Below are 27,260 nucleotides of genomic sequence, written 5' to 3'. Positions count from 1 at the left end.
AGTTCAGACATTTGTTTTCTATACAAATGTTTTGTTTGCTTTAAGATGAGAAATGGAATAGAATTTTGAGGAGAAATAATATGGGCATAATGAACCCTGCTACTTTATTTCAATCATTGATCCTAGGCTCTGTAAGCCCCCCCTTAAATGATAAGACTATGCTATAGCAATTAAGGTCAGCAGTGATAAAACCGTGGTATATTAGAGTGGTTAAAAAACAAGCTCTGCAGTCCAACACATCTGGATTTACATCCTGCCTATGTGACTTTGTACAAATCACTCTATTGCCCCCTGCCATAAAATATAGGAATAATATAACTCCCTATTTCATGGAGTTGTCATGAGACTTGAATAAGATTGTTCGTATGAATGACTCTGCGCAGTGTCTGGCATGTACTGTTTAGCAGTAGGGGAACAAAGAGCCTGGCTGGAAACCGTTCTTCACCCTCTTCAGGGTCATAGGCCAACTTCCTGTACCTGAAGAGAATGAGATGCCACTTGGAAGCCCTGGAACTACAGGCAGTGGACTTAGTCTGGAATCACATCCTGATTTCTTTCTCTCAGAAGCATATAATTTTCTTATGTATTCACACATCTCTCTGAGTGATCCCTTGACTTACTAATGTATTCTCCTCTCTTCTTCCTAGTCCCAGGATATATATTATTGCCTAGGTTCTCCTGTAATTGCTTCTTGAAATTAGAGAGACTTTTTTCCATTAAAAAAAAAAAAAAACTAAGGAAAGCCAGGGAAACAGATTAGGAAAAACTATGGACAAAAGAATTTGTGAATTAGAAAACAATAGAATTAACAAATAAAATAAGGAGCTAATTCTTTGAAAAGCAAAATGTGCAACCCCCTAGTCTACTATAGAAAGGCAGAAGTAAAAAAAATGTTAAAGCATGTATATAAGCAAAAATACATAAGCCTTTAAAAGTCTGTATTAAAATTGTATTTACAATTCTGTGGCAATAAATGCTTTCATCTCAATAAAATTGGTAATATTTTATGAAAAGATAATTTATAAGCAAGGCCCTAAAAGGATGTAGGAAAGCTGAATAGTGAATAAAAACAGGATAAATTTTTAAACATGTCTAAAATTTATCTCACTAAATAGTATGAGGACATGTAGCTATAACATAAATTCCTTCAAACTTTCAAGGAATAGAAAATCCATAATTATATAAAATGTCCCAGAGCCTAAATATAAATGGAAAGCTTTTTAGTGCAAATTACAAAGCAAGAAAAATATAGATTTTAAACACTTAGAAAGTCTGTGTGTACACCCACAAAAGCACCCTGAGTAGCAAAAACTGTCTCATTTATGAATGTTGATGCAAGCATATAGAAAAGGTTTGATAGACTTGTCTGCCTAAAAATAAGCATCTCTAACAAAAGAAAAAGACTGCAAAAAACTTACAGGATATAAGACTCAAAAAACTTACAGGATATAAGACTGCAAAAAACTTACAGGATATAAGACTCAATTGTAAATATCCTTACTATTTTAAAAAATGAGCTTCCCCAAATAAAACCAGGAGAGGACAAGAATAAACAATTAATAAAACAGTAAATTGACCGTGTGCATGTCAACATTTCTAAACTCATCAATTATCAAAGAAAAGTAATTTTGACAAGCACAGCATTTCCCTCTATGCAATTGAAAATGTTTTAAAGAAATTAGCCCATGTCGTTGAAGGTACAGACACTTTCACACAGTTCTAGTAAAAGTGTAGACAGATATTTTCTTTTTAAAGAGCAGCTTATCAAAGATGTATTAAAAGTTTATAAAATTCAGACTCAGTTATTAATTCCATTCCCTGAATTTATGTTAAGGAAATAATCAGTTTTATATAAATACAAGGATTTGTGTATAGGGATATTCACGTCAGCTGTAGTTCCAATGAAAAACTTGGAACTGGCTAAATACACAGTACTGGGGGATTGTGTAAATACATTATGAGGCAGTCGTGTTTTTGAGACACCTTTAATAGCAATGAAACATGCTTTTGATTTAATGTTAAGATTTTTAAGGGCTAAAAAAAAAAAGATTTTTAAGGGCTAAAAATATATATATAATATTGCATGAAAATCTTTCTCCCTTTCACAAGAGAATCTGACCTCTTAATTTTCTGGGTGAGTTTTCCTAGAAAGGTTTTTAGTAGTATATATCAACTGTGTGGCTAGGCAAAATTAACCCCTGATTGGTGAATTGCCATCTGTACTCCGAGAACTGTAATTACCCGAGGAGGTGCCATGCTATTTCTAAGTGCAGTGACTCTAGAAATTTCACACATCCGCTGCAGGACCTTGAAAGCTATGCCTGTGGAGTTGGCTGCACCATATGTTGACTCCTATAAAGCATGAGGTTTTTAAGTCTTGGTGGCTCTTGCTTCCTCTGGTATGTCTGTGGTCTCTTGCACTTGAGCTATACTGCTGTGCTGGACCACTGTGAAGACACGTGCTGAAGAGGAGCATGTGATGCTTCCCTCCTTCCAAGTAGACAGTGCCCAATGTAACATGTGGTTGTCTGTGGGTCTGAATCTTTAATGGCCCTAAGAAGGTACCTGGTGTGTGTTGCAAGATAATCACAAATTTATAATTATACATTAAAAAAGGGTAGTATGAAATAGACTAAAAATTTACAGTCATTACCTATGAGTGCTAATGGTACAGTTCATTTTTTCTTCTCTTTTATCCTTTTATATACTCCTTTCCTAATTCTACAGGAGTGTGTATTATTTTCAAATCAAAAGATACATTTTTAAAACATTGTTTACTCCAGTTCTTCTGGCAATAATTATGAAATAACCAATGTCTAATAAGACTTGAAAATGGCAATTCTAATAAACAAAAACACACATGGCCAAAACAAAAATAGGAAAACAGAACTTTGTGGAGAATTTTCTCTTCTCTCTGGGCAAAAATAATATTGCCTTGATTCTAAGATTTTCAGTAGAAACTGTTCTCCAGGCTGCAAAGTTTGATTCTATCTTTTTCATTGACTTCCTTTTTCCCTAAATGACACAAATTCACATGGAAGTCAGTTGCTCCTATGTGAAGTTAAGGCGCATGGTCAATAAACAACTGAGGACTAAGAACCTACAGTTCTACTATAGCTCTCAAGTATGGAACCTTCTCCATTTCTTTGCTTCTTTGGATGAAAAATGTGACCAATAATGCTAGCAGATCCCTAAGACATACGCTGAGGAATATTCCATAAATGATTATAAGCATGACATCTTAATTTACTTACATTCTGTAGTTTTTGCCTAATTTAGCCTCTTGACATCCCAGTGAAATAGAAAAGAGACATCCCAAAGAACATAGAGAAGGTGTAGTCCAGTTCCCTTCATTTTTGAGTTGAGAACCTCAAGACTTAACTCGGTTAAATGATTCATTGAAGGTCCAGCTAGTTCTGTGTGTGACTGAACAGATAGCCACCCATTGGTTCCACTTTTATTTTTCTCCCAAATAAGGGGCATTGCTAGGAGCCAAGGCTGATTACAGCTGTGACAGGTTAATGGTAGAGAAACGTGTGGCTTTGAAACACACTGACAGTTCTTGATCTTCCCCTAAGACCTGAAAAAAAGTGAGCAGCGTCAGGATAGAGAGCAAAATTCCTCTGATGCTCAGAGACATTTCCTGGGAGGAAGGAACTGTGTTCATTTCTTCTGTCCCATCCTAGGGAGGTATGGCTTGTCCAAGAGCAGCTTTTATTGGGCCATTGGGATCCAGATCCCAAGTGTCTAACAGAGCACTGTCCCTGCTTCAGAGTGTGCATTCCCTTTACGCTGCCGTCATCTGATCTCAGGTTGGTTGTGTCAGGAGAGGCAAAGATCCAGTCATGGCTTTGCCTCCAGTAATTGTGTGACCTCTGGTAAGTCATATTCCCTCGATAGGTTCAATTTCTCATCTGTAAATAAAAGGAGGGATTGGGCTAATGATCTCCAAGATATTTCCAGTTCTAACATTCCATGAAAGCTATAAAAAGAAATAAAAATAATTTTTTTAAAAAAGCATTCTGATTGGAAAGTTCCACATGTCATGTTCCCAATCCCCAAGTTTCAACTTTCTTTCTGGAGTTTGATTTTATACTCTGTGCCTGGTCAGGTTTTCATAGAACTGCATGGAGTTTTTGTTGTCATTGTTCATTTCTTCCTTAAGCCCATTTCCTGTTTTCACTGGAGTAGGAAGAAGGCAAGATCCCTGTGGGGTGACTTGTATGACATTAACGAATGGCGATTTTCAGAAAAGTAGCACAACCTGGACTTGTCCTTGGTTTACTGTGCATTCTTAAGCACAAAGGATGTAGGAAAACCTAGCACCTTCCACTGCCCTGTGTCTCTTTGGACGGGCATTAACAACTCCATTCATGACTGCAGGGACGCACAAGAAAGGCACAAGGGAAAAGACTCTGCTGAGTGTTTGACCTGTCAGTTCCTATTTCTCCTTTTGTGCTTTGCTGTCAGAAGAGATCAGCATCATGTCAGGGCAAAGCCACATGGGCATTAAACTGCACAGGGACAGGCCACTGCTGTCTCAGATCTTCAGGAAAGGTTAGAGCTTGGGGGATTTATTGTGACCAGAACAGTTTAACCAAAAGTGGTAGCCCATACTTCCAAGAAGTCTGCAGGGTGCCTTCTAACCAATGTGGAATCCCTGGATGACTACTGCCCCTGGCCTCCTGAAGAAACTTGTACACTCTGAGTCAAGGGCAGAGAGCCTGCTTGGATAAGAGGATTTAACTCAGCAGAGAATCTGATTTACCTTTATTTTACCTCAGCCCCAGCACCACAAGGCATGAGAAAAATGGCTATTAAACCTTTTTCTTGGCCTCACAACAAAGTGACAGGGGAGTATTTAGTATTGAAGCAGCAGAACATTCGATGCCTAGCCCGAGAGAATTGAAACAGCTCGCACTTTGCATGCAACTGTGCACGCACGCATATATAAGACTAATCTAGAATTTCGTAGGAAAGGAAGAGACAAACACAGTTTGATAGAAAGGCACAAATTGGAGGAAATTGTGAATCTTCATTTGGGGGGTTTCCGGGCTGTAAGCTCTTGGAGTGAATATAAAAGCCCAAAACACAGTGTGGAACAGAGTGGGCTCTCACTAAATGTAAGTCTGTTGGCTGGCTGACGTGGGACGCAGCTGCTGAAGCAAAGGCGGCATTGTGGGACTTTGCACTGCCTCAGAATCTGCCTCTTCCAGGCTCTGAATAATCTCATCTATTGAAACCCCTTTTAACACTTTATAATTCACATCTTTTTCCCTTTTGTACATGATCACATGACTTCCTTTTTGTTTTTGTGTTTCTTACCATGAGAACATCATTTTGTTGTTGTTGATGCTAAGGTACTTAGTCTTTACAATTACATTTTTCTTTTCTGGGCAAGATTTATAGGTTATACCCATTAATGATTGTGGATTTTTTAAAACTTAAAAAAATGTGTTTCCCCATCTTCTATCAACGCTACACATGAATGCTCTAAATTCTTTCACAGATTGTCTCTTCCCCTCACATCATCCCACAGAAAGACTTGGTTGCCATTTTTGAGATGCCCCTTCTAGTGATTGCTGGTGATTGTGGGAAGGAGTTTTGATAATTTGCTTCTTAAAACGCCTCTTTGCCTAAAAATACATGCTGGTCAATTTAGTTAGTTATCCCAATGCATTTTACTTTTTATTGAGAGCAGTGTTCTACCTAATGCATTTTAAATTCCAATTTCTCTAATATCCACTGTCCAGGATAAAGGCATAAGAGACTGCTATGATTTGGAATGTAGCATACCACCTTGGTATTACATTTTATAACAGGTATCAACTGAAGACTGCCTTCGGAGTGGGTAGATATGGGTCCTGGATTAACACCAGGAGGGAGGCCCCAATCCACAAATAGTTGCTGAACAACTTCCAAAATGCCATCATGCAAATGGCCTTGACTCTGTTGAAGCCTTGATCTTTAAAAGGTATAGGAAGTATCTGGAGTTGAATTTCTTACTTATACTTAGATGTAATAAAGCAGAAATCAAGAGCTCTTGAACATGCCTCTGCAGATCTGGGTTGTCCATAGCGTTCAGTGGGGAAAGATTAGAGCAGAACGTGAAGATGTGGGCAGTCAGGACTATCAGCACAGTCTGTATATTTTATATTTCCTGGGTCACTAAACAAAATCTACCACAAAAGCCATGCCTGCCTTTCTTAGAAGTGCTCATGACTATGGAAAGCTCCCAGGAGAATATTGGAAGCATCCAGAAATCCCTGGGACTGAAAGCTGTTAAATAGCTGAAGCTATTTAAATGCTAATATTGGGAAGTGTACAAAGAACCCTCTCCTCTTCCTCAAAGTATAATCCGCAGAAATCCCAGAGAGGGATTTGCAACCTCTACTGTCCTTCAGGAACCCAAGTGACAGAGATAGCAGGCAACAAGATGACTCTGGAGTAGGTTGCATCCACTTTGCTTAAGGAAAGATTACTTGGTGAGGGCAAAGTCCTGTGGGATTTTGAAAGTGAACCAAGGCCCTGGAGAGTTTAACCAGTGGAACTGAGATTGAAGCCCAATTATGTGATATCAGTTTCCCTTCCTCAGTGCTGTCTTAACATTAATGATAATGAGTTGTTCCTATCATAACAGCAAAATGTTTGAGCTAGAACAGCACAGTCTGGGACTTCTTGTCCGACACATGAGAAACTGAGGCCCAAAGAGGTTCAGTGACCAGTCTAAGATCAAATACCTGGTTGGGGGCAGAACAGAACTGGAGTCATACCATGTTTCCTTACTCCAGAAGTAGAGACAATGATTTTTTAAAAAATCATTCTCAACATTCTTGCCTAATAGGCCAGGAAATAAAGACAAGAAACATTCCTTGAGCGTCTACAGATGCTTTGATGTACATTTTTAAAAATACTGTAAACTATTTTCAGATACAGTTATTACCCTCATGTTCAAAGTCATGAAAAAAGAAACTGGGTTCAGAAAGTTTCAATTACTTGACCCAAATCGCACATCAAGAGAGGAGAGAGCTGGGATTTCATTTCTACAGCCGCATTCAAGAAACAGCAATGACTGATCTTGCCAAGTACCAGAGCCACAACTAGCATATGTGTGAACGCAAAACATATATTACAGGAGTTCTAGATGCCCTTTTTAGTGACAACCATGTGTAACATGCAATGAATCCCCCTTACAATATGAGATTGCAATACATCTTCCAGTGACTATTTTTTCCTGAAAACTGTTTTTATTTTGAAATCTAAAAACTGTTCCCTAAATATTTTACATTTATATCACTTATTTGTCACTTACCAGATCTCCTGTGAAACACTGTGAGGAAGATCTAAAAGATAACACACCAGACTATTATACCATATTCCAGGATTATTTGTTTATTTCTTTGCCATTTGGGTTTATATATCTGAAATACAACTTTATCAAGTTAGAACAGTTGTCCTCCTTACTTAAAGTATATTTACTATTCTCTAAATGTCTTATGTCACATGGGGTTGTAGCCAGCATAGCTGGGGGATAAGAAGTGCACCAGTGGAAGTCATTTGCAGTTCATTCATTGCCAGATCTAGAGTTTGGCCTTGGTCATTTCTCACCAGAGGGTATTCTGATTTGCTGTGAATAATATGATGTTTGTCAGCCAACAATCAGAAAGGCAATAATAGGGAAACCAGGGCCAAACACCTAGAGAGTCCCACATGTCCCAGTTGCTCTCTGAACAGAGGGGTAGGTAGAGGCAGTGTGTGTAGCAAAGACACAGATGGAGAAACCCAGCCATTGCCAAAACCAGAATCATAAATCTGCCACCGTGTACAAAATAGCATTCAACGTGGGCAGGAGGCCTGTCAGGAAAGAGAAGAGACCCCCTTCTCTTAACAGGCAGCATTCTCTCTTTCTCTCTCCAAATATAATCAGGCCCTATATGAGACTATAGGACCCAGTAGATGGACAAATAACACCCTATGTATGGTCAGCAAAACACAGAAAAATGAACATCCATGAAGCCCACTCCCTGGGGTCTGAGAGCTGGATTATTTCTTCAGCAACATTTATGTCCACCACAGTCTTAACTGAACACCAGGAATATTTTCCTACCTTTTAGTTGTAAAATGACCCCTTTCCTCCTTTTCTTCCTTCCTTCCTTCCTTCCTTATGGAGATATTTATTATCACTTAATATATTCCCAGCATTATGTCAGTAGCCAGATATATAAGTTAGTCTATATCCTTGCTCTGTTTTTTTTTCTTTTATGTTTCATACCTTAATTGGAATTTGAATATTGTTGACCAATAGTAACAATTCTTGTACCACATATTACCTTTGACATGAGAGTCTTAGATTTGACTTCTGGACGTTTTATTTGAGTTCCATACCAAATTCTGTTTGGTTTGGTATGACATGGAGTGATTTTGTTGAGATTTTTATGTGGGTATATGTATATGCACATGTGTATTTTTAACAAGAATGGGCTGTATATAGATTTTCTCACACATTTTCTTGCTTTTTTTTGTCCTCATGTGTGAGTAGTGGAAAGCTTCACTAAATTGAGAATCTCTAGAACATGCACATCTCTTTCCTATTGAGTAAGAATGTTTTGGGCTTCTGGAATGGCTAAGGCAAGCAATGATTATTTCTTTTCATATATATCCTTACATGTTTATCACCTTCCATCCCATTTCCCTGATTTACTTTGTAATCATATGTCATTTCATGACATTATATGGTGTATTTATTGGTTTCCTGTGTCCTCCCTACACACACATACACACTAGACATCTGTTTATGGCTATTCCTCCAATGCTAAAACAATTCCTGGCAGAGTGGGTGCTCCCTCTCCAAAACTGTTGAATGCAAAATGAATATATGAGTGAATTTAGTTCAGAAGAGATAATTCTCTTTGTATTACTTAGTCCTTGGTTTTTATTTAATCTTAAGCAATACACCAAGAATGGTGTGCTTTCTGGTCCATATTGTCAATTTCCTGCATTGTTCATCTTCAGAGAAATTAAGGTCAGAGGATTCTATCTATAAGAAGATCCTCTAAAAATTCAATCTTTTGTTCATTCAACAAATATTGGTTGAGCCTACTATATATCAGCCCCTGTCCTAAACACCATACAAAGAATGGCAAAAGTCCTTCCCATAAGGACATCATAGTCAGATGAAGAGGGACACACAAACACTAATTGCAATTAATTGGGTAGATGTCAAGATAGAGATCTGTATAATGTGTTGTGGGAGCAATGAGCAGACAGGTTCCCTCTTTTCCTGAGGGGATCTGGTAAAGGCTTTGGGAAGAGTGGTGACATTTTCATTGAATCTGGAAGGATAAATGATGGAAATCGTTTTTTGTTCTTTATCATTTACCTCATTAAACCCATATTCCAAAAGCCCTCATTAATCTGATATGCTTAATTCATTCAGCATCAAATTACTACTTTGTACCTTACATTTGGCTAAGCCCTGGGGGGAGTATAACCAAGAATAAGACAGACAGGACATCCCATAACAAAGATCAACAATAATAATATGTAACCATTTCTGATAAGAAATAGAAAAGAGAAACACAAGGTAAGAAATCCGTGTATAACGAGAATATCTGAGCTGGTCTGTGGAATGAGAGAAAGCTCCCTCAAGGAAATACTATTTCACGTATCCAAGCAGGCATGAATTTATCCCCATCTGTTCACTAAGATAAAGAAGAGCAGTGCAGTTCCATCATGTACACTAAGGACAAACAGAACCTCTTGGCACCTTATTTTAGGAGAGAGAGGTGTTACTAGAAAAGAAGGAGAGCTGAGTTCACAAAGCTATTCAAATTATTTGTCCATGGCAGAGCATCAACTCATTGTTAATTCCAAGGGACATAAGGCACAACATATTTCTAATTCTGAACAACCATACTTAGCACCTGCCAATGTGATACATGCTATTGTGTGCCTGTCTGACCCTAGTTCTGTCTCCTCTTGCCAATCTCCTGCCCCATTCTGACTTGCCCCTAGTTCTGTTTCCACAACACCATTCTGTCTTGTACTTTAATAGCATCTGAGATTCTCAGTATTTAAAACATATTACACTTACCTTGTTTTGTTTTCTGTGTTCTCAATATTAAACACAAATTCAACAAATATCTTTATCGAGTCAGTACTAAGTAAAATTGTAAGTGGTTGAGATGAAGGCTCTGGAACCAGGTCTTCTTAGCTTCAGAGCTGGGGTTTGTGACTTACTAACTCTGACGTTGGACAAATTATTTCATCCCTCTGTGCCTCAGGTGTTATATTTGTACAATCAGGATAACGTGCACACAGAAAAATGTGTAATGGCCACATTCTAGTGCTGCCCCGATACTGAACTTTCTTTCTTCACCAATGAAACAAGGGTAATGATACCTACACTAGGAACCTTCTGAGAAAGAAAAATACTATGATGAAGTGCCTGACACCTAGTTATCAATGGATGATGGTAATTCGTAACTTTATTCTTCATTGGTGGTGCTCAGATTTCACCCAACAACTTACCTGCCTCCAGTTCCTGATTTTAAATAGGAATACACTGTGCTGAGTGCTAGAAGCATAATCAAGAAACATAAGAGGTAGTCAGTTCCTGTCCTCGGGGAGCTTACAGTCTACAGAAAGGCATTATGATTTATATAGTAAATATATATGTATTAGTTCAAGATAACAAGAGAGAGAAGTGCCAATTATAAAGAAGGGACAGTCAGCCAGTTCACAGTATGAGAAATATAACTCAGGCCAACATGTTCAAATAAAGATTTTTCAGGTAAATAACATATTGCCACATAATGAAATAAATTGTGATGTGTGTTTATAATGCCTTATTGGGCACATGACTGTCCCAGTCATTTTTCATCATTGCAGCTCACATATTCAGTTAAAAAAAATTCAGTCCAGCATGAGTGAACCTTCTCATAGATTCTATTACAATTGATTATTTCAACCTATGTTTTTATATGAATTTAGAATTTAAGAGTATAAACCTCACTGAAATGATCAATTATTGCCATCTCTAATTCTTTTGGAGAATTAAATGCAAACTACTTTAACTCTCTATCTCTGCAGTATTACATCTTTTAAAAGGATTTGGAACCTCAAAAGTTTGGGTTTTGCTTTCAGTTTTTTAAAGCCACTGATCTCTTTTATCAGACAGCCCTCTCCAACTTGACATTTCTTAAACATTCCTTCTCCAGATTTTTATTGGAGAGATATCCATGTATTTTATAAAGTCAACCAGAGAATCTCTGATTGCCCAGGAGAAAACCATTCTGACCGGAGAATGCTGTTACCTGAACCCCTTACTCCGAAGGATCATAAGATTCATAGGTGAGTACAAAAGCATGCTGAACCAAGCCCTCACTTAGAGGTACAATCTACTAAACTTACTACAGATGAACATGCTTGATGAAATAAACTAAGCTATGGAGGCATCAACTTTAATAGCAAGAGTTTTGGGACACCTGAGTGGCTCAGCGGTTGAGTGTCTGCCTTTGGCTCAGGGCATAATCCTGGAGTCCTGGGATCGAGTCCCACATCAGGCTTCCTGCATGGAGCCTGCTTCTCCGTCTGCCTATGTCTCTGCCTCTCTCTCTGTGTCTCTCATGAATAAATAAATAAAATCTTTAAAAAAAATAAATAAAAGCAAGAGTTTCTTTAGGGATTTTCTGGGAAGTGCAGAAATTGAGGCTGATCATAGTGCCAAGTCCAATTTCTCATCCTTGAAGTGAAGCAGTACTTATTAAATTTTCTTACAAATTATTTCAACTTGGATTTTCTCCCTACACAATATTTATCTGAGACTCCCTTTGGACATATATTTTAATACTGACCAGATATTGTCATATACCCTTTAACTGAGTCAGGTGAGGGTGTGGGGGCACAGCCAGGGACACCAATAGAATGAATTTAGAAACAATCAAATTTCCTGACAGAGATTTCCCATCCAGTATAATTTTTTTATACAGGGAACTCTACACCAAGTATGGGAAATCTAATCCATCAGATTCTGGAAAACAATGCCTACCAAGGTTGGAAAACAAATGGTTTTATTAGTGTTCATGATAAAGAAATAATTAAGGCATGTGCTATGTCTCTCTTTCTAGGATTTAAAAAAAAACACATCTGAGGTGATATGGATAATAATTATAGAATGGGAATGAATATGTATATGGGAATAGGTAGGAAGTAGATTCTTCTAGGATTTAAAAAAAATATCTGAGGTGATATGGATAATAATTATAGAATAGGAATGAATATGTATATGGGAATAGGTAGGAAGTAGATTCTTCTAGGATTTAAAAAAAATCTGAGGTGATATGGATAATAATTATAGAATGGGAATGAATGTGTATATGGGAATAGGTAGGAAGAGAGAGGCAGTAGAGTTCCTACACAGTAAATACTCAATAAATAACTGTTAAGGTGTTCAAATGAGATCTTAGAAATACCTACTGACCAGATCTTCATGGGAGCCAGGATAAAACTCCCAAAGTGTGAACATGGCTGCTATTAATATAAGCTATGCTACCATTTAAAACCCACAAAATTGACGGCTAAGAAAGTGAAGGCCAGAATACAACATCCTCTCAGCTCTTGGTTATCCTTAATCCTGTTTTTTTTTTCCTATTATAGAAAAGGGTTGGGGACACCTGGGTGGCTCAGCAGTTAAGCCTCTGCCTTCAGCTCTGGGTGTGATCCTGGAGTCCCGGGATCGAGTCCCACATCAGGCTCCCTGCATGGAGCCTGCTTCTCCCTCTGCCTATGTCTCTCTCTCTCTCTCTCTCTCTCTCTCTCTGTGTCTCTCATGAATGAATAAATAAAATCTTTAAAAAAAAAAAAAAAAGAAAAGGGTTGGATTTCCTCAAGTCATAAAAGTCATAAACAAATGACCACATTGAATTTGAATATGCAGGAACTTCTGTGATTGGAGTGGGAATGAGGGATGTAGAAGAGTGGGAAGCCTAGAAAATCTAATTTAAAAGAAGCAACTCTTAACATTAAAATAGTCTTCAAAGGCTCCTGGTGGCTCAGGTTATGTATGATTCAGAGGTCCTGGGATCAAGCCCTGAATAAAGTTCCCTGTTCTGTGAGGAGACTGTTTCTCCCTCTTCCTCTGCCACTCCTCCTTGCTCTTGCGATCTCTCTCTCTCTCTCTGTTCTGTCTCTCTCTCAAATAAATAAATAAATAAATAAAATCATTAAAAAAAAAGTCTTCAGCATCTCCTGATGATATTTGCAGAATGACCTGTGGAAGTCTGCAATCACTGGATAATCCCTGGTCAAGATGATGTCACCACTGTCTGAGTTCACTCATTCCAAACAGTGGTGCCTTCAAAGATATCCAGTGTTTGGCCACCTCCCACTAGACTGGCTAGGTAACAAATTATCAGGAGAAAACAAAAGGAGAGAAGAGAATCTTTACAGGATGGTAGACTAGACACTTTATAAACATTGTTTTCACTTAATCCACCCAACACCCTGTAAGGTAATTTATAATCCTAATTGTACAGACGAAGAATTTGATATAAAATTGGATAAAGTTGGGGATCCCTGGGTGGCTCAGCAGTTTAGCGCCTGCCTTTGGCCCAGGGTATGATCCTGGAGTCCCGGGTTCAAATCCCGTGTCAGGTTCCCTGCATGGAACCTGCTTCTCTCTCTGCCTGCTTCTCCCTCTGCCTGTCTCTCGTTCTCTCTCTCTCTGTCATGAATAAATAAATAAAATATTTTTAAAAATTAAAATGGGATAAAGTTACTTTTCCCAAGGAAAGAAGTGGGAGTGGGAGAGTGTATATGTCTACAGACATTTATATAATTTGATTCAAAGAAGATTTTATGATCACTAATCAGATAATTAGAGCAAGTTATACAAAGCAGAAGGTTATTTGATTACAATCAAGTGGAGATATCTTTAAAGGTCACTGTTGCTTTTCCTTGGCAAAGATAAGGATCAGGGCAGAGTCTAAAGCATAGAAATTGTACCTGGTGTCTATCATTTATATAGACCTGACTCTGTGCATGGTCAGGACAAGACTTTGCTGGTGGACATCCCCACCCTCCAGGAACAAAACCTGCAGATTGCTGATGCTACCTGAAATTCGAATTGGAGTCAGTGCATTGAGCTGAGGTGTGGTTTCAGGAGGATGACTAAAGTAGAAATGTTTCACCCTGGAGGAACATCAAACTCCCATTTTCATAACCAATAACACATTAGTCCTTTGGAGTCTATCATAAGCTAACAGAGATGCTGCTCACAGGGAAGGGTGCTTGTGTGGGGAGACAGCCAGCAGGTAACATGCAAATCTTGGAAAATTAGAGGAACAGCATCAAGAGAGAGAAAAGAGATTTCTAGGTAGGGAAGCATTTGCTTCATGCCTTCCCTCGTTTGTTTTATGGTACCAGAATCTGCGCAGTTGCTTAAAACAAAGTGCTAGAGGTCACCTTAAGCTATCTGAGAACTTGTTAGAAATGTACATTCTTAGGCCTCGTCCCATGCCTACCAAATCAGAAAGTCCGGGAATGGAGCCTGATGATCTGTATTTCATGCCAGGTGTTGCATTTAGGTAGTTCTGATGCACTCTGAAGTTTGGGAGCCCAGGTATAGGCCACTGAAATTTTTTGCCCTGTAAGTGGTTTCGCTACATCTCGTCTTGCAACGTGGCTCCATGTACCCCAGGCCCAAAAAAATGTCATCCACTGTCCATTTTACAGTTCTTTCTGGAACAAAACTATGATCAAGTCATTTCCCTGCTTAAATTCTTTCAAAGCATTCCTAGTGTTTTGAACAATGCAGTGCTTAACCCTGGTTCCTGCTCATGTGCTATTCCTTCTGCCTGGGGCACCCCATTGCCATCCTCTCACTCTTAAAGCTGACAACCCTACTCGTCCTCCAGAACACTGCTTACACGTTACCTTTTTTACCACCCCAGACAGCTAGCTACCTCCTCTCCCAGGCCCCCACTGAGTGTGTTTATAGGCACCTACCATATCCATGTAGTCATCTAAGTCTGTTATTCCCTTTACTTTGTGATTCTTTAGGGAACAAAGACTGTATCTTTTCACTATTTATCAACAGCATATTGCAAAATGTCTGGCACATAGTAGGTTTTCAACATTTTTTTTTGATAAGTAAAGAACAAAGATTGACTTTGTTAAATCACAGATTTGCCTAAAATTGCTTCTATAAATGCTGGTTCTTAAATTATTCATTTGCCTCCTGTTTAATTAACTTTATTATCACTCTTCAGCTTACTTCTAGGAAATTAAAGTACATATGTTAGGCAATTTCTAAGAGAAAGTCAGAGAATTCTGCCCTAGCTTCATATAGGAGAGTTGGAGGTGGTGGGGAGGGGTCTATGTATCTTAAGAAGGGCAACTTACTTTGAGTATCTGGATTAATGTGGTTTTTTAAGAGGAACAAGCATACTACTTAAAGATCCTTTAAATGGGGAGGTTTCCTTTGAAAATATGAAGTAGAGTAAGGCAGTAATCAAATGTATTAGATATGTTATTCTAAAGAGCTTAACAGTCCTTTTGTCTAACCTAGTAGCCACCAAAAATAATCAGAAAATGACAGCTGTTTTAGCTATTTTAATTAAGTTGAAATTGCATGACTTTCTCTTGCAGTTTATGTAATTATTCTAGAATCCATTACAAATAGTATTTCCTGACAAATATGATCAGCTTCGCATTACAAAATGACCAGTGAATTAGCAAAATATTTTTAAGTAAAGTAACGCTTTTTGCTGTCAAGTGTGAGGAAAAACTTGAGATTCGAATACATTTCTGGAAGAACTATATCCATATACTCTTTCTGCATAGCAGTTTGATGATGTATTTCAGTAGCTTAAAAATAGCTATCCTTTAGGGTGCCTGGGTGACTCAGTGGTTGAGCATCTGCCTTTGGCTGAGGTTATGATTCTGGGGTTCTGTGATCGAGTCCCACATTGGGCAGGGAGCCTGCTTCTCCCTCTGCCTATGTCTCTGCCTATCTCTGTGTCTCTCATGAATAAATAAAATCTTTGGGGAAAAAATAGCTATCCTTTTTAACCCAAAATTCCACTTCAAATAATTTATCCTAAGGAGATGATCATTGATGTAGATTAATTTTTTGGACTAAAATTATTTTTTATAACACACTTAGAAATATCTAATGACACAATTTTTTTTCAAGATAATGCTAACACTCTTAGTTGCAACCTCAGAAAATGTTATTTTTAAGAATTTTTAATGAAAGGGGAAATATTCATGATATAATGTTATATGAAAAAGTCAAGTCATTATGAATCTGTAATTATTTCAAAATAAGAAAGATACAACATCAGAGGGGTGTGTGTGTGTGTGTGTGTGTGTGTGTGTGTATTTATCCCAGTGAAAGAAAAGATTGAAGGTATACACTCACAGTTAACTTTTGTCACTTCTGAGTTATAGGAGAACAGTTGAATAATTTTTGTCTTTTGATTTCTATTCTATAATTTCCAATATTTTTCATGAGTATGTATAATTTTAAAATCAGAAGAAGAACTAACCATTTTTTTAAAGGAGCAAGGGGAGGAAAAATAGGGGCAAAATACAGGCTATCCAGAAGATAGCCAAGTCCTTTCACGTGGTCTTCAGTGTACAAAACAGAGCTGAGAGGGGTACATTGGCTCTCAGACTTCTCTAGTCTGGGTGGCATGGACTTGAACAGTATCCCCTCATCTCGCCCCACAGATCCAAATTAAATTTTCAGTGAGAAAACAGCAAGAATCTTGAAGTCAGAGGGAAAACATTCAAATGAAGCCATCTCCTCCTGTAGACAAATACTAACTGCATGAATCTTGACAGAGAGGATGGGATTGCTCTGATTGACAGATCCAACAATAAATTGGTTTTTCCAAAGTGGTCAATATAAGAAAGATGCCCGGCCTTGCAGATGTAGGTTCCACCCATTTCTAAACTGTGATTTAATTTCTTAAGTTGTGTTTACATGATGTGGGAAGGGAGGAAAAGAATTGACTGGGCTAACAAATTTCACCAACATTTTATAAAAACAAATGCAGTCAAATTAGAACACATATTTGGACTTCTCCCTCTCCTAATCATTTTCCTCTCCATTCCTTTACCTTCTTATACCATCTTTTTTGGTGTTACACTAAATTGAACAACAACACCCAGATTTAAGTTCTCAAGAGATAAATCCCTACATTCTTTTTTCAGCAGTAAAGACCAAATAAGGAAGTTACATTTTCCAAAAAATTCATGAAGATAAGTTTAGTTAAATCCTTTATATTTACTAATACATTGAGTAGACATATCCTTGTAAATATCAATTATTAAATAGTAACTTTTTGACTTAATATTGAATAGTAATGAATAAAAAATTAGAATTTGATGAGGGCTTTGGGGTTGTTTGTCATATGGAAAGAAAACTAAATTAACTTTCCCTTCCTGAATAATTTCTTTTGGGTTAAAGGAAAGAAAAAAAAAAAAACAAATTCATCCAAATATGTCAAGATTAGACTGTCTATTAGCAACTAAAATAGCCTGTCACCCAGAAGCTATTTATTATGGGCTTCCCATTTGGGATCACATAGTTGCTCCATTATTACTTCTAATAAAAATTTAATTAAATACCAAGCAAGTCTTATGCCATTTAGGTCGGGTCTGAGGATTAGGTAGCACTGGACAGAATAGAAAGTACCATGGTAAACAGTTAATTCATGTAACACTAATTAATTGCCATAAATTAAGTATGATCTAAATGGAGCATGAATATTTTAAATGCAGCTTCAAAGGTCACAGTGTTTTATGGTCATAAGAATTGATACCCTGAGACAAGCTTAATGTCAGCCTTTTTGAGAACTAGAAAATCCTTCTCAATTTTGAAAGTCACTTAAATGTACTTTATCTAAAAAGAGACTTAATTGGATTCAATAAGTCCATTTCTATGTACATTCAGTGTTTATAATTAAATTATAAACTGGAGGACTGATCACATTGATGCAACCTTCAACAAAAAATTTATTGGGCATCTACCATATGGTAAGCACTGATTAAGTTGTTGAGGACATATTAGTGAACCAAATAGAGATTTATTTACCCTTACTGAGTTTATATTCCAGTAGGGGAAGCCGAGCATTAAACAAAATAAATACATAAATTATAGTGTTCATTAGAAGATAAGTGCTATGAGGATAAATAATGTAGAAAAAGGAAATGGGGAGCTTGTAGGGGCAGACATGCAATTTTAAGTGGGGAGGGAGAGGCTATCATATCAAGAGCCTTATCTAGAGTTGGCAGTGACTTCATAGCAGGACAGCGACCATCCTAGGAAACAGGGTACCCATTGTGCCAACTGAAGAAGTTAAGGTTCCATTTTTTTAAAAAAGTAGCTTTCAGTACCCAGGCACTCACCTTTAGTCCTGAGTCAAGAGGCTGTACCTTGACAGAAAATGCCAAAAACTAGGCAGGGCATGGGCCTATAAGCAAATGGAGATATTTCTGGAACTCGCCAATAGAAACCAGAGTTGAAGCTCCAGGATATAGATCAGGAGGAGAAAGCCAGGATGGCTCTTAAGGGAAAAATGGAACCTAAGTTTCTGAGCTCCATGAGCAACCAAGCCACCAGACTCTGAGACTGACATGGTTTGGTACTTCCTTCTAGGGAACAAAGATGCAGGGAAAAGAGGGAGGGATGTTGGGGCTGGGAGCCCTGAAAAGGCACCACCAGAACTCTGCGTAGGTCTCCAGAAGTTGTGATGAGGCTGCCTGTGGTTGCTTTGCTCAGTGCACAGAACAAATCTGCTCTCCTTTGAGTGTCATCCTCCATGAATGAGAACATTCCAGACCAGAGCAAGATTCCTGGTCCAGAACTCTATAGGTTACTCTCATTATCAAGAGGAAAGTTAATAGTCATTTGAGACTCTAGTGATCCTTCCTTGAGGGCCTTCTCAGCACCTGTGTTTAAAGGCTGACTTTTAAAAAAATCAACAAATAAAGACTGAGTTTAATAAAAGGAACAAATAGAATGCCACTTTCTCAACACTTTGCTGAGGAGCCAATGCAAATTCATGACACTTCAGGGAACTTTGCTGTAAAGCAGAGTTTCTCAACAGCATTACTGACATGTTGGGCCAAATCATTCTTTTCTGCATAGGGGTAGGGGACTGTTCTGTATATTGTAGGATGTTCAGGAGCATCCCTGGTCTCTGTCCCATGTCAGGCTCCCTGCATGGAGCCTCTTCTCCCTCTGCCTGTCTTCTGCCTCTTTCTCTCTCTCTCATAATAAATAAATAAAATCTTAAAAAAAAAAAAAGAAACTTAGGAACATGATCAAAAAGGGTGGAACTCCAGGGCTGTTATTTGGAAGCCCTCCAGAATTTGATATGCCCATTGTTACATTCTTTGATAGGAAGGGAATCTAAAATCTTCCCTCTCCACATTTAGTTTGCATCTGGGGCATACTTCCTAGAATCATTTGCATCCCCATTCTCCATTTTATTGTAAAATTCCACTGCCTTGGGGCACTTGTGTGGCTCAGTGAGATAAGCATCTGACTCTTGCCTTGGCTCAGATTATGATCTTGGGGTTGTGAGAGCGAGCCTGGTGTCAGGCTCTGTGCTCAGCATGGAGTCCCCTTGAGATTCTTTCTCCCTCTCCTTCTGCCCCTCCACACACACATGCACAGTCTAAATAAATAAATACATACATACATACATACATACATACATAATTTAAAAAGAAAAAAATTCCACTGCCTCTGGCAAACTTTTAGGATCTTTGTCTCTCTCAACCAGCATTTGGATCCACACACTGCCTAGGGCAACTGGGAAGCATATATTTAAAGGCTACCAAACTGAGGGGGGCACTTGACGGGATGATCACTGGGTGTTATGCTATATATTGGCACATCTAACTCCAATAAACAAATATACAAAAAAAAAGGTAGCAAAAATAAGCAAGGAATCAGAAATTTGAGAGAAAAACACTGAGAAATTGTGTCCTCAGAAAGGAGGACTAAAGTAGACACTCCTGTTGAGATGAAACCATACAGAAAATTATGTAATTTGTGTTTTGGCAAAGTAGAAATATGTGTGTTCATTTATAAAAATATTTGGGGGGTTTTCTAGTTGATTACCCATCATCTTTATTAAGTAATTATCTGTTATGTTCACTTACTGATGAGTAGTTATAATGACAACTATAGGGTATTTTTTTAAAACCACCAGCTCATCATAGTGTAATAGCTGCTTTATTAATACAAAGAATGAATAACACATCACAGAATCGAATATTTGATTGAAGTTGTCAGAATTATAAAGTTCTTGTTTCCTTCCTGTGTTTTAAAAATAATTGTATAGGGATCCCTGGGTGGCTCAGTGGTTTAGCACCTGCCTTTGGCCCAGGGCATGATCCTGGAGTCCCAGGATTGAGTCTCATGTCAGGCTCCCTGTATGGAGCCTGCTTCTCCCTCTGCCTGTCTCTCTGCCTCTTTCTCTCTGTCTCTATGTCTATCATGAATAAATAAATAAAATCCTTTTAAAAAATAAAAATAATTGTATAATCAATTTATTTAAAACACCTGTACTGAGAACATTTATTTCCCTTAGTTATAAAAATAATAGTAACTAATATCTAATCAAGCTCACAATTTATAAAATGTTCTTACAACTATTTCTGTGATTTGCATAATAACCCTGTGATATAAAGTATCTGAGGCTCAGATTCATTGATTTAAATAAAATTATTCTTAGGATTAAAATCATACTATCAAGACAAGTAGACTGCTATCAGCATTTGGTGTTTTCATGGCATCTGTAGGAAACAGAGACCACAAGATCTTATTTTGTGAACACCTGAAATTAACTGTCCAAGGAACTGATATATTCAATTGCATTAGAAACTTCTTTTTGAAGCATAAAATAATATTTGAGATATGTAGATCATTGTGCACTGATTGTGTTGTATTATACTAGAAAAGAAGTCAGATCCATTGTAAAGTGAAGAAAGCACCTCATTCAATGATAACATATCTCAAGTATTCTATCATATTCTTGTTGGAAAACTATTGCCTAAAATATTGAGGAACCCTTGCTCTGTTGTAACAAGTACAATACATTCCATTGGGGCCATGTTCTAAATCCTTGTCTCTTCTCAATGCCTGTGTGTATGTGTATGTGTGTGTGTCTGTGTGACCAAGCAAATAGAACTAAAGTGCTTTTTTTCATGGCCTGATGCCTACTCATATTTTAAGTAGAAAATATAAGCTTAGAAGATTATGATTAAGGGTATGGATTTAGGGGCACCTGGGTGGCTCAGTTGGTTAAGCATCCAACCCCTGGTTTCTGCTCAGGTAGAGATCTCAGGGTCGTGAGATAGAGCCCACCTCTGACTCCATGCTGAGCATGGAGATTGAGATTCTCTCTCTTGATTCTCATGCTTGAGATTCTCTCTCTCTCTCCCTCTCCCTTTACCCCTCCCCCTGCTCATGCTCTCTCTCTGTCAAATAAATAAATATAATCTTAAAAAAATAAATATGGATTGGGCAGCCCGGGTGGCTCAGTGGTTTAGTGCCGCCTTTGGCCCAGGGCGTGATCCTGGAGACCCAGGATTGAGTCCCACGTCGGGCTCCCTGCATGGAGCCTGCTTCTCCCTCTGCCTGTGTCTCTGCCTCTCTCTCTCTCTCTCTGTGTCTCTCATGAATAAATAAAATCTTTAAAAATATATATATATGGATTTAGAGCCATACTATTTAGTTTCTAATCCCAGCTCTTCTTGATTGAGTTAATTGCCTCTCTATGCCTCAGTTTCCTCATCTGTCAAATGTGGGCATACTAACAGTTGTCTACCTCATAGAGTTGTGGTGGGGACTGAGTGAACTACATTCTAAAGCATGTAGGCCAGTATCTGGTACATACTAAACGTAGCATATTAGCTATTGTTGCTGTTATTTTTATTATTATTATTCCCTAGTATCCATGGCACTCTTATTCAAACATCTCATTTGTGCAGTACATCCTTGCAAGGAAATGGGATGAACATGGTAACCACAGATAAGTCTCCTCATTAGGAAACTTTCAGTTTGAATAAAGCATCTGAAAAAGAAGACATTGCATCATCTTCTTTTCCCTAAAGAAATGGTTGTTTCCTGAAAAAATGGCGTTCACCGAATTGAGAACGCCAGCTAGGTGACTGTCTCCACTGAGATTTTCGACTAAGGATCTAGATATGGCAAAAGTAAAAGCAAAAAGGAACTCCATGCAATTCTTTGTATCTTACATTTCATTTACAATGGGGATTTGATGAAAGATGAGATTTAAAATTAAGAGTTGGTGATCGAATCAGAATGTACGTTGAGGAAACTGAACATAAGAGTTCCTTAGGTGTTACCCTTCCACTATTAAAATGGCACTGATGAACCCATGCCAATCTTGTACTCGTTTGTGTAGGATAGGATTTTCATCCATTTTCCACTAAAACAAAGGCTAAGAACTGATATGTTCCTTGTTTTTTGAACATCATAGTAGGAAAGCTATGACAAAAGATTCACAAAGCTGGTTCAATTTTGAACACAAGAAAATGTTCAAAGCATTCTCAATGTCAATGTCACACAGCACAATAGTTCTTCAGTCCTCTCTTTCACTGCATTGTTTCACCAAACATAGACAAGAGAGCAGCCCTCTTTTAGAAATGTTTGATAAGAAGCTGAGAACATGTGTTGAGGGAGGAGTGGGATTTCCTCCCCTCTTCAGAGAGTACAGTTACCAACCTAACCCAGATAACTCATTTTTATGTCTTTTTCAATATCCTTTTCTTTTTGAAAGTTCTATATGTTAGTTTTTCCACATGAAAATAGGTAGGGGTCATGATTTTCATGTGCCTCTGTGTTAATATTTAAATTGACAACTATTGCAAGTTCTCAGGGTCAGAAATGGGGACGTTTGTCTCAAAGATGTCTAAATATAAAACTGTACCCAAGCTGATCGTGATTTCCAGATTCCTTGTATTTCACAGATTTCCTTGGTAGGACATCTTTCCTGTGTGTATAACGGGAATCTCTATATTCCAATTGAAGATCGTTTTTTCATTCTTGCTGCATTGAAAATGGAGAATTCTTTAATTTTCAAATGAAGATTTACAAGATTCCCGATCTATGAGACACTTATAAGACCCCAGTTTTCAGTTATCTTCTTTATTCTCTAAGTGCCTAGCACTATGCTGGATTTTGTGAAGTTTATAAAAAAGAGACATGGTTCCTACAATTTACATCCTAAATGATTTAATGTCAATCCTATGTTTAATAGAATCGGGGATGTGAGACACCAACATGAGCTAGAAAATTTGGACAAGTTCTTATGCTTTTTTATCCTATTCTCCTATTATTACTCTGAAGTTTCCTTAGCAGTTCATTAATTGATTCACAAATATGTGCTAAATGTTTACTATGCGCCAAGTTTGATCATATGGTATCTCACATGCAATGTTAAATTAGGTGTGTTCCATGCTCTTAGAGAACTTGTATATTCTATAGTTCTAATGAGAGAGATGGACATCACTAAATAATCACACAAATGTAAAATTCCTACTGGAACACAGGGTTTGAAAAAGTAAAATAGTATCATACCAATCTAAAATGGGATTATTGGGATCCCTGGGTGGCGCAGCGGTTTGGCGCCTGCCTTTGGCCCAGGGCGCGATCCTGGAGACCCGGGATCGAATCCCACATCGGGCTCCCGGTGCATGGAGCCTGCTTCTTCCTCCACCTGTGTCTCTGCCTCTCTCTCTCTCTGTGACTATCATAAATAAATAAAAAAAAAAAATTAAAAAAAAAAATAAAAAAATAAAATGGGATTATTTTTTTCAAGACCCTATGCAGTATGTGATTGTTTCCTTCTTCCTATCCACTATACATAGAATTCATCAACAGATAGAAATGTGGCTTGCTCTTGGCTTCAGAGCTACAGCTCGAGAGCAGGTTGGTGTGCCCAGCACAAGTCCAGTCCCCAGTTAGCAGGCTTTCTGGTGGAGCTCTTTAGCTCCAGTGGATTGGCATCCCCTTGTACCCCACTGCTGTAAAGATGAAAAGCACACAAAACTACAGTGCCCAGCACACACTGCTCTCTAGAGCATATGGGTCTGTTCCCAGAAGAGGCCACTGCTATGCCTCTGCCATTTCCCACCTAACTGTTGCCCACGAGTGTGTCTCTGAATACATTTAGAAGAATGAAGAAGGAGAAGAAACAGTTTCAAGCAAATTCAAAGAGCAGAACTCATCCAGTAGAGTGACCACAGCCCTATTTTCTGAGAAATCTCAATTCTGAATCTCTGAGTCAGGGGCCAGATGGTAGGAGAGAAAGGAAATCTCTTCCTAGATTTTCTCCCCTGATCTCTGTCTTCTAAGGAGACGCTTGAATTTTTCATGAAGTAAAAGTGTGCATGAGAGAGAGAGAGAAAGAGAGAGAGGGAGAGAGAAAACCCACTCCATGTCACTTACTGATAGTGGAAACCCTTTCCTGATTCTCCCTTTGGATTGGCATTAGGAGTTTCCATCTTTTTTACACAGGCATCGAGTATACTTTAGTAGACAATTGAGAGATGCTTTACCAGAGGCAATCAGCAAGGTGCCATCTTAAACTGGAAATTACACATTTATAATTTGATATAGAATAGTTGGCCTTCAGTTTAGAGGTTCCACCTAAAGTCACAGGATCTTTGTGGCAAAAGGGAATTTAGTCCTTCCCTCACCCCTCCAATCCCTTCCCACTCCATTACCAGCCTACAATCTGGGGCTAGGCTGTCCAATGAAGATCACCTGTGTGCAAAACAGTAGCATCCTCCTTGGCACCAGGCAGTCTGGCTATGTACTTTGACCAGTTCTTTGTTTGGAAGGCCTAAAGGTATCCTGGTATGAGTCCTATTTTCTTTTTCTAGCATGCCAATTATCTGTGGCTTTGGGAGTTCTTATGCACATTTCCTGGTTCTATCACTGCTTCTGCTATGCTCACCATTGAGTAAAGGGGTAGAACCCTGCACCGATTCCATAGCAGGGACCGGGTCCCGGAGTTTTACCTCCATGTCCTAAATTGCTAGTGATCAAAGATCCTAACTTTTCCCAAAATACTGAGATCATATGAACATAGATAAAATCCTGAGGGGGGCGGGGAGGACTTTTTAATACCTTTTTCTTCCTCTTTCTTCATCCTTTGGCTTGCTTGACAGGTATCATATTTAGGCCACAAAGATGCATGTTCAGGTTTCCGTAGCTGATGTATGTCATCCTGACAAGGACCACAGACATCATCATCAATCTCTTAGTCCTAATTCCAAGCCTTTCTAGGCCTCCTGTCCCCTCCATTCTAATGCCTGTCATCCTTTAGGAATGAAGGAATTTACAACCACTTACCCCAAACCTGCCAGAATTGTGAGTCTTGAGAGGTGGTGCTCGGGCTCAAACAATTTGACCCTCCCTCTGCCATTGCTAATATGGGCACCCTATTCTGATTCCGTGCTGGATGCGAAGCTTCTCTGAAAGGTTTTCAGGGTTCCTGAGCTCTACGCTGAGAGAGATGGACATATTTCAACTAGATTTCCAAAAATCGCTCTAGAGCTCTCTATTGCCCTGCCCCTGGGTTTGACAACCAGCATGAGGCAGAGTATGGGATTGCCTCTTCACTCCCTCAACCAGAGTTCTATCTCCTCCTTGTGTGTCATCCCCAACCACATCCTCCCCTGCTTTAAGGTTGATTTTTTAAACTCAGTGGTCTCATCCTCCAGACCATGGTTCAAAGTCTTCCCATCCAACCCTTTTTGGATTCCCATACAAAGCAACAACAATATTGACAAGTGTCTCAAGCACATAGCTCTGGCAAATCAAAAGCACTGTAGACTATTGTGTTGGCTGTAAATCCATTCATAAATGTGATCAGCTCCGCTGAAGCAAGGAATGTTTTTGGGAGCAGATTCATAAAGATAAATAGAACCCACTAGGGAAGGTTATAGGAATGAAAAATGTACCTGTTAAAATTCCAAAACTATGACCTCACTTAAAGAATTTTTGACACCAACGTAGGTTCTATAGATATTTTAAAAACCTCTCCTTCAATCACACGTTGCAATACAGAAGACCATAAAAGGTGTTCCACCCAAGCCTAAAGGACAAAAGTAGCTATTGTTAGCTTCTGAGGCTTGTAAAATACACACAAGGAGCTCAGGGTTAGGAGCAGTGGCGGGAGTGTATTACAAAGGCCCTGTGTGAGCTGACATTATCTGTGAATCGCTGCTGCAGGTTCTACAGCCCTTTGTTGGCATGGCCCGTGTCAGGCAGGTGGATTCCCCATGCTGCCACAATGCCCTTCTGAAGATAGATCAAATGCACCAGTATGAAGTGTTTGGAAAGCAGGTGCTTGTTAAGCCATCAGGAGAAGCAGAGACGATCCTAAGGAGGCAGAGAAGAAGAAGGGAAAGAAACTTTCTGCAAAAATATCACAGAACACTAAAAGGGAGAGCTGCCCTTCGCAGAATCACCATGACCGCGGTGCTGGCACTTCAGACACGGATCCAAGGAGCCTAGAAATCCCATCTCTGAATGAACAAGCCCGTCCTAATTGGAAGCACTTCTGACAAATAAGATGCCAGAGGAAAGTGCTGTCACCTTTCCTTTTTCAAATCATAAATTACCCTAGTTTCCTGGAAAAGTATGCCCAGACTTATTGCCACTTGAAAAAGCCAGAGACCTGGTCTTTAAGAATCTTGCTGGAAGGTGTAAAAACATTTCTACCCATTCAGACTTCCAGAACCTGGGGGTGAAAATTGCCACGAATGATCAATGATTGCCTACTCTCAGAGGTCAGACCTTCTGAGAGTGAGCCGGCTGAAGCTATTAAAAGAGCCAGTTCTCATTGTGATAAAGCACATCCTGGCAAAGCCACAAAAAAGAAAATTACAGCAATCAATACAGATCAAAATGAAAACCGGATGAAGGTTCCAGCCAAACTTGTCTTCACTTCTGCTATAATGGATTAACTTTTGGGTGCTGATATCAGCACAATTTGCAGATCGAGGACATTGAATATGGGAGGCAAAGTTGGGTAGAAATTTAATTGAAACTATAGCAGATCCTTGACATTTAGAAGGGTTAACACTGCCTCTCACACTTGCCAACCGCTCCCATAATTGAGCTGCATTTCGGAAGTCTTTATCCCTTCAAACAACTTGTATGTACCTCGGCTCTGTAGCCCCTCTTCATATATTTAACAGAC

The 27,260-nt window shown here is 38.7% G+C and overlaps 1 protein-coding gene across 2 annotated transcripts in view; it reads left to right on the top strand.

Moving 5' to 3' along the window:
• Positions 1-27,260, top strand: part of PLPPR1 (phospholipid phosphatase related 1) — a 258,265-nt gene that overhangs the window by 215,937 nt on the left and 15,068 nt on the right. For both annotated transcript variants that reach the window (XM_026013224.2, XM_072727845.1), the window contains exon 4: positions 11,220-11,352. In XM_026013224.2, coding sequence (XP_025869009.1) covers positions 11,220-11,352 — 133 coding nt within the window. The remainder of the gene's footprint in view (positions 1-11,219; positions 11,353-27,260) is intronic.

The sequence above is a fragment of the Vulpes vulpes genome, chromosome 12, assembly GCF_048418805.1.
Source record: "Vulpes vulpes isolate BD-2025 chromosome 12, VulVul3, whole genome shotgun sequence".
Classification (NCBI taxonomy): domain Eukaryota; kingdom Metazoa; phylum Chordata; class Mammalia; order Carnivora; family Canidae; genus Vulpes; species Vulpes vulpes.
Note: the sequence above shows the minus strand (reverse complement) of the source record. Positions and strands in the feature narration are given on the sequence as shown.